Source organism: Anguilla anguilla, chromosome 10, assembly GCF_013347855.1.
Source record: "Anguilla anguilla isolate fAngAng1 chromosome 10, fAngAng1.pri, whole genome shotgun sequence".
Lineage (NCBI taxonomy): Eukaryota > Metazoa > Chordata > Actinopteri > Anguilliformes > Anguillidae > Anguilla > Anguilla anguilla.
Window position 1 is genome coordinate 44,311,231 of NC_049210.1, and position 13,049 is coordinate 44,324,279.

Genomic DNA, 13,049 nt, shown 5'->3' on the forward strand with positions numbered 1-13,049 from the left:
GGTACAAAATGGTACCAAAAAGCCAAATATAAACAGATAGGGATTGTCAGTAGAAAACAGTGGAAAACATCCAACTCAACTCTTGAAAAAACACTAATAACCCAGTGTTTTTAAAAAATCTGATCACCAATAAACCACAAAGTACCATTAACGTAGTCTACCTGAATGTTCTAAAAATGCACAGAAGCCAACTTTACACCAAAATCTTAGTGTTTATTATGCTGCTTTACAATAATTTGCAACAGTTGTTTTTCTTAAATAGCCAAACATATCCACTTTATTGCGTGAAGATAAAAATAAAACAAGTGTCTCAGTAATTCACATATTGTATGTTTTTTGGCAGAATGAAAGCCTATTTCAAATAACATGCTTTAACAAAGACAATGATTAGGAAAGGGGAAAGGAAATTTAGGTTTAAAAATAGATAAAGCATACAGCAATAATTTATTTTCTCATGTTCATTTCGTTCTAAGACACAATGAATGTCCTATTAAAAGAGCAGCCATTTTCCTCAAACAGAATACACATTAACAGCAATAGTCAAATGATCTAATTTCTGTTAAAATCTATGTCCAAGGTAACACACCTCATCCAGGTTTTTCAAGGTTACAGGTATTTCCTTATGTTCAGAGCACGCACAAAACAGTGTAAATGTGTTACACTACAGCTATCTATACACATCATGTGACCACAAATGTTACTTCAGGAAGTAAACCATTAGATCAGTTCATGCAAACACAGAACGGGTATGTTTTTTATTGTACTGTATCTGCAGCAGGATCTTACTTTACTGGCCTAATGGAGATGTCATAAAAACTTCAATAGCTCAAATGCTTGAGCACTATAGTACAATTTAGTACAGTACATCTCAAAAAGGTCACTTTTATTCCATTTTTGTATTTGCCAAGCAATTACAGGTACTTAAATTAATACATAAAAATCTGTACAGTACAAATATTCTTACAACACCTTCCAAAACAAGATTTTACTCTGACAACCTGGTGTGCCAGTCACAAATCTACAAGCAAAAATCTACACGCTTCCACAGTAGTAACCCTCAAGAAATATTTACACGGTTTCCTTTCGTTGCGCCACAATGGTCAAAAGCAGTAGTTGCAAGAAAGCGTACAGTAGTGATCCGATCCTAGAGCTGTCTTTGTTTTACACAGAGGTCACAAGGTAGGATCCAGACAGGCGTTTGGGACTCTGATTCCCGCTGGATTCAACATTCTCTCCTTTGGAGTCGGTCTTGGCGTTGCCGGACACCGGCGTGGGGATCTGCGATGGCCGAGCGGTGGAGCCGTCCGCGCTGCTCTTCCTAGGGCTTGGGTTGTAATTGAATGGCGTGACTCTTGCAGCCACAGTCCCACTAGGGGAGCTGTGCTTGCTCGAATTTGAGGAGCTGAAGGGAGTGCGTTCAGCAACCGGGGTTTCATTAGTCTCGGTCACTGTTCTTGGATGGCTTGCAGCTTTGACGTCAGACCCTCTCTTATCGTGACCATCACCACCAAATAAATTCAAATTACCCTCCGAGCTAAAGATGCAAGTAAGTGCGTTTTCTTTCACAGTGGATTGTTTGGGTTGTGCTTCGTTAGCAATTGGAAGCGTCATTTTGTCAGGCAGACTGTCAATAACTGGGGGTGTGTTACCAGTCGGAGATTTTCCTGATCGGGGGTTGTTGATAGGACAGTCTTCAATTCTTACCCAAACATCTTCGGCCTTGGATACAGCAGGGGCCATATTATGGACCAGTGACTTTGAATCTGCATCATCGGATGGATCCTTGGGTTCACCACTCAATGAATTAGGAGCATCGCCGTCCTTCGTTTTCCTCCACGTTCCTTTTAAAGGAGTGCTGCCATCTTTGCTTTGCTTCGATCCTTGAGGTAGACTCAAGGTCAGCCTTTCATCTTCACTTTTTGCTTTTTCACTGGACTCTGAAGAAGCTGAAAGGATGGAGGAGGAACTCCCTGTCCTCTTCCAAGTGCCAACTCTCGGTAGGGAGGTTGAATGTTTGCTTTTCTCACGTTTCCATGTGCCAGATCGGTTTATTGGGAGCCTGGATGGGCTTTCAGAGTGAGAGCGGGCAATGTCATGTCTATTGAGAGATCCTCCATCTCTGTTTTCAGAAGAATGCTGACTGCGAGGAGATTTCCTCCAGCAGCTGCCTTGGTAAGGCAAAGTCAGTGACATATCTGACAATGATGGACTCGACAATGAGTGGGATTGGGATCGAGTAGGAGACAGCGGCCTAGCAGATGGGGATAAAGACTCAAACGAGGCAGACTCTTCTAATTTCCTTTTAAGTGTAGGGCTAGGGGATTCCTTGATGAAAGTGGACTGACGAACTAAAGTAGGCTTCTCAGATCGATCAGACTCACTTCCACTGGACTTAGATGACATCCTCGACAGATCCTTTTTTGATGAAGCTGTGGCTCCAGACTGGTTCAGAATTTTTGAAGCAGATTCGCTCCTTGGAATTCCACTGGTACTTCTGGGCAACCCACTTTGCTTAGTTGGAGTCTGCTGACTTAATGGTCTACCAGGTGAAGTATATGCAATTCTGCCTGTGCCCGGTGACTTGCTTGAGGTTGCATTTGGGGACAGTGCTCTAGGTATTTGGGATAACTTGTTGGAAGGACTGATTCCATTTCTTCCAGGTGAAATAGAGGTGCGGGCAGGCGACTGCACAGGTCTACCCAAAGGCTGCTGACCTGGTTTTGAGGGATTTGAGTCTCTTGAGCCTGCCTGAGAGGGAGTCTTAGCCGACCCTCCTTGGGAAGATGGCTGCCGACTAGTAGGGGAAGGATCTGATTTCAGAGGTGGCTTCAGATTTCGTGGCGAGTTACCATACATCTGCCCTTGGCTGGAAGCTTTTGAAGCGGCTCCCTTAGGCGGCACTTTGTTTGGAACTGGACTAGTGCTGGGCGAGCTGCTCCTCACACCAGGAACATGAATCATTGTCCTTCCACGCGAGATCATGGGAACTGGCACTTGCCTCTGCTGCGAGCTCAAATTCTCAGTGCTTGTCCTTGGTTTCCCAGTTATAAGACTTTTGTAAACTTTCTTTCCTCCCTTGAGGCTCTTGGCTTCCTCCTCTCTCTTTTTTGATTCTAAAGTGCTGTTTTCACCAGGCTTCAATATTCTCGGACCTTTGCTAGAAGCAACTTGTTTCTCTTCTGGATCTCCCACCAGATGGAAAGGTGATCCAATTGAGATGCCGGATTTAAGAGAGAGGATTGAATCGGAATCAGAAGAGGCTTGCCTAGAAAGACAAGCAGCTGCTTGATTCAAACTGCTCACTATAGAATTTGCGCCTTCTTGAATGGCTTTCCAGTCAAATGATTCCGAATCCGGAGAAAGAGCTTGCTCTGAAATCGGACTATGCATGTCTGGGAGATCCAATGTCAAATCTAACTCCTCTGATAAAATTCCACCCATACGTTTGTCATCAGTCATTTCATGACCGCCTTCCTTATTTTTAGGTTGCTGTTTTTTCTTTTTAGGCATAGCAGAACTGATGCATTCTTGCAGAAGATCATCTTCTGAATCAATGCTAAGCGAGCTGAGTGAACTGTTCCTGGAAAAGCAAACGGGTGTATCTTCAACATGAAAAGCCTTTGGAGCGTAACAAGTAGCCTGAGACTTGGATGCCTCAACCTGGGTAGTTAGCATTTCCTTGTGACTTGAGCTTTTATTGTTATTCTCTTGGTCAATGTCACTCAATGAACTAAGAGAGGAGTTTCTCGAAAAACATACTGGCGTGTCTTCAATAGCAAAATTCTGCTTCTCATCTGGCACTGGCCCAGTGTTTTCTTTTGATGTTTCTGACAAAGGTACTTGCTTTTGAGGAGGTTTTTGATGGTCCTGGGGATACACACGGGACCTGCCAGGAGGTGGGTGGCTCGAGGACTGGTCAGTGGGATTCTCAGTCATCTCCTTTTTGTGCTCTCTTTCTTTTCTGAGTTCATCTTTCTCTTTTGATAAATCAACATCTTCATCTTCAAAGTCTAATGAACTTAAGGAGTCATTGCGTGAAAAGCAATAGGGGGTTCCCTCAATCGGAGTATAATGATGAGGGGAATCGAAAGCAAACCCTGGGCGCACCCTGTCATCAGAATTTGGAGGTTTTTTAGTAAATTCTCTGGAAGTCATTTTGGTGTCTTGCTTATCTCCATTCTTATTCTTATCAGGGTATGAAGCCTCAGGGACAAAATTGCTTGACGGATCGATACATTTCATCCTCGCTCTGTATTCACTGCTTTGTGGAATTGGCTTTACTGGAGAAGTTGGCTTCTTTGCCATCTCCTGTTTGACTGGACCAGTAGCAGATGTAGATGCATGTTGCACATGATCAATAACTTTCTTTACCCTGAAAGCATTGTGACTTTTACCTTTTGGCATTGCAGAACTGATACATTCAGCAAGTATGTCATCCCCTTCTTCATTTTTCTCATCCACTGCAGAACTGTTGGCAGAAGGACTTTGGTTGGTATCATTTCCCTCAGTGCTTCTCCCCTCTGGAATTGTGTCTCTTTGAAGGCAGGATCCCATGCCGGCTATAGCACTCTCAGGATTTGAAAACTCATTTGGAGGAGACTCTATGGTGAGATCACTAAGAGACGTAGCAGTTGAAAAATTAATGGGGGTCCCTTCAACACAATATACTCTTGGCATGTCTTCCCCATGATTAAAGCTCACATGCTTTTGTTGCTGCCCTCGATTCTGAGAAGGAAGCAGCTTATATACAGGCAGTTGACTTGGTTTATGGGCTACTGGTGGAGGTATTCTTGAAGTGGCTGAAGGTGGTGGCTTTTTTGGTTTTCTTGAGGACTTTGTAGGCATGGCTGAGTTTATACAAGCTTCTAATATCTCAATATCATCATCATCAGAATCACCAAGTATATCCTTTTCTGGTTCATGGTATGCCTCTGCCTTATCTTGGTTCTTGGCTTCCTTGGTATCCTCTTTATCAGGTTCATCATCATTTCCATGATCATCTTCATGAACAGGAGGCATGATCCTCATTTCAATGTCCTTTGGAATGAACGGCTCGTCAAGGCTCAGTGCACTCAGACTTGAAGCACAAGAGAACCCATCCGGAGTACTTTCTGTAGCAAAATGTAAGAGCGTGTCACTGTCTTGAAGTACCTGGACTTTCTGGACAGCAGAATTCACAGCTGCACGTCTTGGAGCTAACTCCCTCTTTTCAGAGCGAGGAGGCGCTTTCGCTTTGTGTTTCATTTGGGCCGTATGCTGTGGAGGTGGTGTTTTGCTTCGGCTCGGAGGCATCGTTTGCCCTGGACTGTCCGGGAGATCACTTGGACTAATTATTCCACTGACCATATCACTGCCTGGTTCACTCTGTACTGAGCTGGCAATGGAGTGAGACTCAAAGCTGTCCAGAGAGCTCACAGACGTACACCTGCTGAACATCAGAGGTGTTTCCTGCAAATAATGTTCAGGAGGGCTTTTGGGTGTCTGAGCTCCACTTTTTGACGGAGATTTAGAACCAGAAGAAAACTCAACTGCTTTATGTTTTGACCCATCCGACACACCCTGATTTCTGTGAGATTTCATTCGTATGTGCTGTGCAGTTGACTGGTTCTCAGGTGCAGGCTGACTGGCACCTACAGCCCCTCTTGCTTCCTTGTCAGAAACAGGAAGGGCTGGGTAGTTACTTACATTTGAGGATCGTTCTCTCCCTTCCATTTCGTCCTCTGCGGACGACAATGATGACAGAGAACTACCTCGGGAAAAACAGATCGGAGTGTCCTCAACACAGTACGTCTGTAAAGTTTCTTGATTAATGCCAGAGCCTTTGCATGCTGAAGTCTTTTGGCCTGCACGCGCTGTCCCAGATTGCGTCTGAGCTGAAGAGGGGTGCAGTTTTTGTCTTGAGGAACCCCTGTATGGTGTCAAAGAGGATGTCCCACTGCCCTGGTTAAGATGGTCTTTTGTTGAGTTTTGAGAAGAGGAAGATTTTGAATGGTTGTACATGACCTTTTGGGAGGAGTGTGTTTCAGAATATTTTAAGCTGTAATCAATTGGTTGTTCCACATGATGGTCTTCTTCGCTGTACTTCATGCTGTAATTGGTTGGCTGGTCCTCATCCGGTTGTTCCTCTTCTGAATACCTTTCACTGTAATTGGTTGGCTTGTCGTCCTCATAATCATCAATGGAGCATATGGTCTGGTTGATCTTTGTTGTCACTCCGTGACTAGAACTGCCTCTACTTTGCTCAGAGCTGTTAGAGCTCCTGGATTTGAAACCACCAGAACATTCAGGCTGCACAAATCTAGGCTGATACTGTATTGATTTTTCTTCACTGTCACTATTGCTTTCTGTATACAAAGGGTAACCTTGGCTTTGCGACTGTACCGGCTTTTGATCAGGCCTTTTCAAATCACCATCAAGATGTTTAGGCCTTGCCCACCTTTCACTTTGATTGGGACTTTGCCTACCGGAGTTTAGCTGTTCGTCCGAATACTTCAGGCTGTAATTTATGGGGGTGTCCAGGTCCCCGTCATTATCTTCCATATGATTGGCACTGTGTATCTTGTGGGCGAGGTCAGCTGGATATTTTCCGTAGATGCAACATTTCCCTTCATCGTCTTCAGAGTACGAGTCAACTGACGGCTTCATTTGGCCTCTTTTACCATAACCGTCACTGCTGCCAACACTATTCAGGCTGTCATTGGATGCCCTATATTCTATTTTTGGCATTGGGCACGGTCTATTAGAGATCTCTGGTTTGTTATAACTGTACATATTCGAGGTTGCATGCATGCCAGCACGTCTCATGCCACTCATTTCGTCTTGCATGCAATGCATGTCCTGCGCGGAACCAGGATTTCTGTCCTCTTGGCCAGCGTATACACTCTGCACTTCTTCCATAACCGCTGCAATCTGTGCAGTGGTGGACGACACCTGCATTCCCATCCTCTTGGAGGGCTTGTCCGAAGGGGCACCGGGTCCACCTGCCCTCCTTTCCCTGTCAAGGCTTTGATCCCTCTCAGGCCTGGAACCTTCCGAACTTCCTGCTCTGCTTTCTCTGGAGGAGGAACCGGGCAGCACCGGAGTGTTCACGTACGGGGAAAGAACCGGCATGTTGCCGGGGCTGAAGCCACCGTCTGCCCTGCAAACGCCTTCACTGTTGTGGCGCCCGGAGTCCAGGACGCACTCGCTGTACACGTTCTGCTTGTTCCTTGGCTTGCCCTTGTGAGCTGCTTTCGGGCTCAAGTTGTCGATGTTGTCAAACGTCTCAGTGAGATGTTGCGAGTCCAGCTCCTCGAACAAAGCTTTCTGTTTTCGGACGTGGAGGGAGGGCAAGCTGGATCCCGGGGACATGATGTTAGCATCCTTGTATTTGGCAGGTCTGTTGGCCATGAGGTTTCTCAAAGCTGCAGCACTACCCATGGCGATCATCTTGTGCTTGGAGTGGATGAGGTTCTTCAGCATGCTCACGGATCCCATGTCCCACAAGGCTTCCTGGTCCTTTACATTTCGGGCTGAAAGGTTCCAAAGGGTTCCACATGCATTGCTGACAATGGTCAAGCTGTGAGACTTCAGATGCTGAAGAAGAGTTTGGAGGCAGCTGTTTTCTCTCAGTATTTGCCTGGAGGGGTGGGGGGGAATAATAATAATTATTATATCTCAGTTTTTTAAAGGAAAAATATAAAAGTGATTTTAAAAAACCAAACATGTTACTTTTAAAAATCCTAATGAATACTCTGAACATTTTGACCTGTCAATGCAAATACTGAAGCGCTATTACTCATTTTACATGGATTTTTCACACATCCTTCTCTGTATGTCCAGAGAAGCAACAGGGCAAATTAAGTTTTATTATTTGTACGTTGTAAAAATCCATAAAGAATAAAGGCATGTCCATATCGAGCGTCCATATCCATATCACTCCCTTTACAATATTATTAATACTAACTTCGGACGATACCACTCACATACCTGTGATCCTCATTTGTAGCAATGAGACTAGACACATTTCGTAAGATTCCTCCACCGCTTTCGATTATGGCCAGGGTGTTGGTTTGGCTTCGGTAGGTCAGCGTGCTCACTAAGAAGGCCAGTGCCCCGTCCACAGCACAGATGTCAGCCTTGTTCTCAGTGCAGTGTGCCGACAGGTTCCACAGGGCACTGAGTACACTCTTCAGGGTGGACTCCTTCGGAGAATATAAAACAAGGACAAATAAACATCTTTGACTGTGATCAATACATGAATGCAACAAGTGCTGCATTAGCTGCTCAAACGAGTTCCAAATATTAAATGTCCGCCCCCTCCCGCCCCCAGATGATTTAGCAACTTGGCTGAACAAAATAATCCACTCTTTAGGCCAAGTTTGTAAAAGTAGACGGTGTAGTTACAGCATCAAATGTAGCATGAAATCAGTAAATAAATGATGTTAAATGTTTGTGAAAACACATGGAGCACCTTTTTGACGTCCAGGGCACACTCCATTAGAGCCTTAACGCTCCCCACTTCCCGCAGGGTCTGCTTACTGTTCACATCTGCACGCCAGGACAGGTTCCTCAGAACACTGGCAATGACCTGCATAGCAACGTATGGAAACATCACAGGGCTGAAGTCATTGACTATTTCAAGTTCCAATATTTATTTAACATTTTATTCATCAAGCCTTCAGACAATAGTACTAATGCACACATTCCATAGAATAATTTATAAACATTTTTTCTACTACAACTGAAACCACCACACCACAGTACTAGTGCACACTATTATCTGTATTTGTAACTGGCTGAATTAAAAAAAGTTGTCCGGTTACAGGTGTGAGTTCCTCTTCATTATCCATCAATGTGGGATTAAAGCCACTTTAAAGAGTTTGGCATTAAGATACCAATATTTTCATCCTCGTTCTATCTGAGGTCCTTAAAATTCAGACAGGGTGCGTGATGGGGTCCTGATCTCTCTGTAATATGTTTCAGGCAGGAGTGGCCTCGAGCGCTCGAGGACAGACGCACTCATACCTGCTGCAGATCCTCGCTCTCCGATTTCAGCTGGGCCACCATTGCCCTCATGCAGCCCTTCATGGAACACAGGGTGGACTGCGGACAGAGACAGAGGCCAGGGGGAAGGTTAACTACTCGTCCGTTACACGTCTGCAGAACGTGGGAGAACTTTGAAAGCCACCCACCTTGTTGGCCACGTCTCCGAACGTCAGGTTGGTGAGTGCCATTCCTGCATAGCGTCTCAGAGTGACGCTGTAGTGGTCGCTGGTGAGCCCGTACATCTCACAGTCCACCTGCAACAGCTCCCCGATTGCCTGCAATCCTCCTGGAAAAGAAGAACATCACATCATCTTTCAAACAGTGTCATCTCTCAATTGTGCCTGTGCTTTGTTCAAGAGACCTATCCTGATACACGTCTTTAATTGCAGGGCGAGTGCTTACCCAGCTCGTTCATGGCGTGTCTGTGCTCCTCGTCGAAGGAGAGCTTCATGAGGACGCACACCGCGGGGCAGATCTGGTGTTCCACAGGAGAGGGCACTGCATGCCATAACGAGAGAGAAACCACTCAGTCTAATCGAGGGGACATACGGGCGCTAATGTACCAGAACCTTTCTTACCCATCGTCTCCAGGACCCAAAAAGGAAAATCCTCTTTACTCAAACAGAACAATTTCCTGGGGCTGGGTTTTCAATTTTTTTTTATATCCAGACTAAAGACTGGGTTATGTTTATCAAAAATAACATAGGAAAAAGCTTCTTCCATACTTAGGGGTCTCACACTGTTCTGTTGGTTTTAGCAGACCTCAAAGGTCTTCATCAGGTACATCCGAAGTACCTAACGTAGACCTTTGAGGTTGAAACGTTGTACTGTTAAATAACTTTGGGAGCACAAAAAACAGTGTGCGGATATACTCTCTCCTCGTATAAACGGATGAGTGAAAGAGGGCACGTACTGGGATTGGTGTCGTGGTCGACGCCCTGCTCGTGTGCGCCCTGCCACTCCCAGCAGGTCTCGCAGTAGGCCCGGATCTGCTCCAGCAGGTGCAGCACGCGGATCTCGCGCCGCCCGCGCTTGTCGTCGGGCTGCGAGTGGACGATGTTGTGCAGGGCGGCGCTGGCCCGCGCCCGGGCGTCCTTGCTGCCCCGCGAGTTGCCCAGCAACACCGAGTCCTTGTCGTTGCCGTGCAGCAGCTGGATGAGCAGCGGCAGGCAGCCGGACTGGCGCATGGCGATGCAGCTGTCCTGCGAGCTGGACATGGCCAGCAGCGTGCGCGACATGTCGTCCTTGTCGTGCGTCCCCAGCATGGAGAGCAGGGAGTAGACCATCTCCACCTGAGGGGAGGGGGGGGCGAGCAGGGCGTGCGTTAGCATCGCTAGCAACATAGCGGAGCAAGTGCGACTGCATCCTAGAACTCATACAGGTCTCTAGAATCCGTTCAAAATCCATGAGGCAGTGTTTGTGGATTTTGTGCATCTAATGTAGCAAACAAAGTATGTCTATATTTATGTCTATAGTACCCTGCAGTAGATCTATAAGATCTATACAAAAAAAAAGCAAACCAAACGTACACGTTTAGGAGCATTCATAGTTCAAAAACATGCCATTTTGAAAGTTTCTGAAAGAGCAACGGTAAAAAGACAGCCAGATATCGGTTAAAAATGCAGGTTTAGTAAAAAAAAAAAAAAAAAAAGCTGTGTAGCAACCTGGGGCTTGGAATCTTCGGTTACCTTGGTACCCAGGTGACTTGTCAGTCTGCGTGGGACAGAGTAACTACTACTACAACTCATATCATTGGCTGCTTCGTGGTCCAATCCAGCACTTGAACTCTGAAGAGACACAAGCCACAAATAAGGCTCTGTCAGTCTGCAATGCAGTATGGGATGCACTCAAAAATAACAGCTTAGCACAATCAACATCAAAGGCATTGTGCCATGGACGTTTTTGACAGTGATATGCCAATATTAGGGCCATGTCACTGCTTGCCATGTTTCTAGGCATAACTTTCTCAGACGATTAATTTCAAGTCAAATCTTTTAACAGAAATCTATTCTATGACAGAAGTATAACTCAGTCTCACCTAAAGCAACATCGTGTGGAACATGCCCTTCAGCCACAAGTATGAATTTTTATACTTTACAGACAATATTATTTAAACCTTTAGTGTGAAAATCCCAGATGATAAATGCAAACCTGATACATAAAAATAGTCTGATTTTCACTTAAAGAAGATCAAGGTGTCTGTACCAGCTTTTCATGTTCATGGTAAATTTCACTTGCTGCTGTGTTTTTTTCCCCAATAGAAATCAAAAAGCTGACATATAGAACCGAAGAAACAGCGTTTAAACCTTTTAAAAACCATTACCAAGGACTTGTTATCTAAGGCATGTTATCGGGGTAAAAAAGGAAACATCTGCATTTCCGGCAGTCCTAAATTATCACCAATACCCTCCGGAGAACTGCTGAGGTTTGTTTAATCTATTGAAATGCTGAGCGCATTTGTGCAGTAACAAATCTTGCTGCATACACACAATAATGCTAGGAAAATACAATCAGGAGCAAAAGCTCAGCACCCGGAACAGTACTTGCTGGGCTAAAATCCGTGAGAACAAATAAAACAAAATACTGGCTTTTCAGCACCCATTTTGGTTCAACGTCAAGGCAACAACCATCCATCTGAGTGCATTCACCGCTGATCACTGCCCCGCCTTCTCAACATCATGATTTGTCATTTTCACTGTTCCGCTCAGATAGGCAGCCTCGAGTGCGGCAATCACAAATACGTGATTAGAATGTTCTTAGCTGAACATTCTAATGCTGATGTCACAATCACTACAGGCGACTGGAAGCAAAGGGAGTTCTAGAACACTGACTTAGGGGGAGGGGAAAAAAATAATTAAAAATTCCAAAAACCCTACTCTTAATATAATTTTTTTTAAAAACAAAATGCTGTAGTGTAGCAGAATCAAGTCTGCTCCCCCAGACCTAGGCAGTCAGCTGGTCCTGCGCTTTTAGGCTCACTGAGCTGCCAGGCCGACGCCGTCTCGTGGATTGTGTGCTGTCGGACGCTCAGACAGATGACTCACTTACCTGACCACACTCCTGGGCGGCCACGCCCGCGTCACATGATGCCTGCGCCGCCTCGTTCTGTCTGTCTGCCTCGTGCTTGCTCTGTGGTGTCTTCTGCAGGGAGGGCGAGAAAGAAGAAGAAGGGGAAAAACAAAATGGATTTAGGGTGTGGGGGAAAATCGCCGAGCCGCAACCACGGCAACAGCGGCGTCAGCGTCTGTCTGTTGCCACGGCAAACTCGCCCCCAGCATCTGCTCTCCTGCCCTACTCCCTATTCATGGCCTAATTACAGCACCGCTCAGCCCGCGTGTTCAGAGGGGGGGCAATCATGTGCCAGGAGGTTTATCTCCATCCAGATGCAGAATGAAACCTGACACACGCATGACAAACGGCACCCCCCCACCCCACCCCACCCCACCCCCTGCCCCCTCATCTGTTGGCTTTTGCCCCCCCCCCTTTACGCAGAAACAGGAATCAAATTAAATCGAAGGGAAAAAAAATAAGTCTGGGTCTGTGCTCCAGCTCAGTCACATGACGTGACTGCATCTCTTCAGGCAGAGCTCTTCAACTGCCAGTTATAGAAGGTGGCGGCACAGCAACAGAAATGGATAGAACACACACGTGCATGACACATCAAAAGGAAACAAAGAGAACAATAGAATATAAAACATTACACTCGGTTCAGTATAATGTGGAGAAATTATACACCCCACAATTAGACCCGGGCACAACAATCTGAAATGAGCAGGGTAAGTGGAGTCCTTGAATTTTTAATTTGCCGAGTGATAGTGAATATTAATGAGCCAAGGGGCTGTGCGGATGATTAGCCCAGATTCAGGTAATGTCTTTAGCACTCCTTAAAGGCTAAATGACTCCTTTTAATATGGCCTTCTACTGCATTTCAAAATCATTTCTGTTGGCCGCAGCGTCTTCCTCGATGTGATGACCCTCTATTTTATTCACCAGGCAGTGGCGTATAAATACATAACTGATTT

The 13,049-nt window shown here is 45.6% G+C and overlaps 1 protein-coding gene across 7 annotated transcripts in view; it reads right to left on the reverse strand.

Annotated features, from left to right (window-relative positions):
• Nucleotides 1–192: 192 nt before the first annotated feature.
• The window catches only part of LOC118237507 (adenomatous polyposis coli protein-like), a 34,963-nt gene continuing 22,106 nt past the window's right edge, over nucleotides 193–13,049 (reverse strand). For 4 of the 7 annotated variants that reach the window (XM_035436282.1, XM_035436281.1, XM_035436285.1 and 1 more), the window contains 9 exons: nucleotides 12,076–12,168; nucleotides 10,692–10,814; nucleotides 9,941–10,319; nucleotides 9,430–9,525; nucleotides 9,174–9,313; nucleotides 9,007–9,084; nucleotides 8,453–8,569; nucleotides 7,969–8,183; nucleotides 1,162–7,618 (listed from right to left, as the gene is read on the reverse strand). In XM_035436282.1, the coding sequence (XP_035292173.1) occupies nucleotides 1,162–7,618; nucleotides 7,969–8,183; nucleotides 8,453–8,569; nucleotides 9,007–9,084; nucleotides 9,174–9,313; nucleotides 9,430–9,525; nucleotides 9,941–10,319; nucleotides 10,692–10,814; nucleotides 12,076–12,168 (7,698 nt within the window). Of the gene's footprint in view, nucleotides 7,619–7,968; nucleotides 8,184–8,452; nucleotides 8,570–9,006; nucleotides 9,085–9,173; nucleotides 9,314–9,429; nucleotides 9,526–9,940; nucleotides 10,320–10,691; nucleotides 10,815–12,075; nucleotides 12,169–13,049 lie in introns of all 7 variants that reach the window. The other 3 variants (XM_035436279.1, XM_035436280.1, XM_035436283.1) reach the window with 3 other exon arrangements.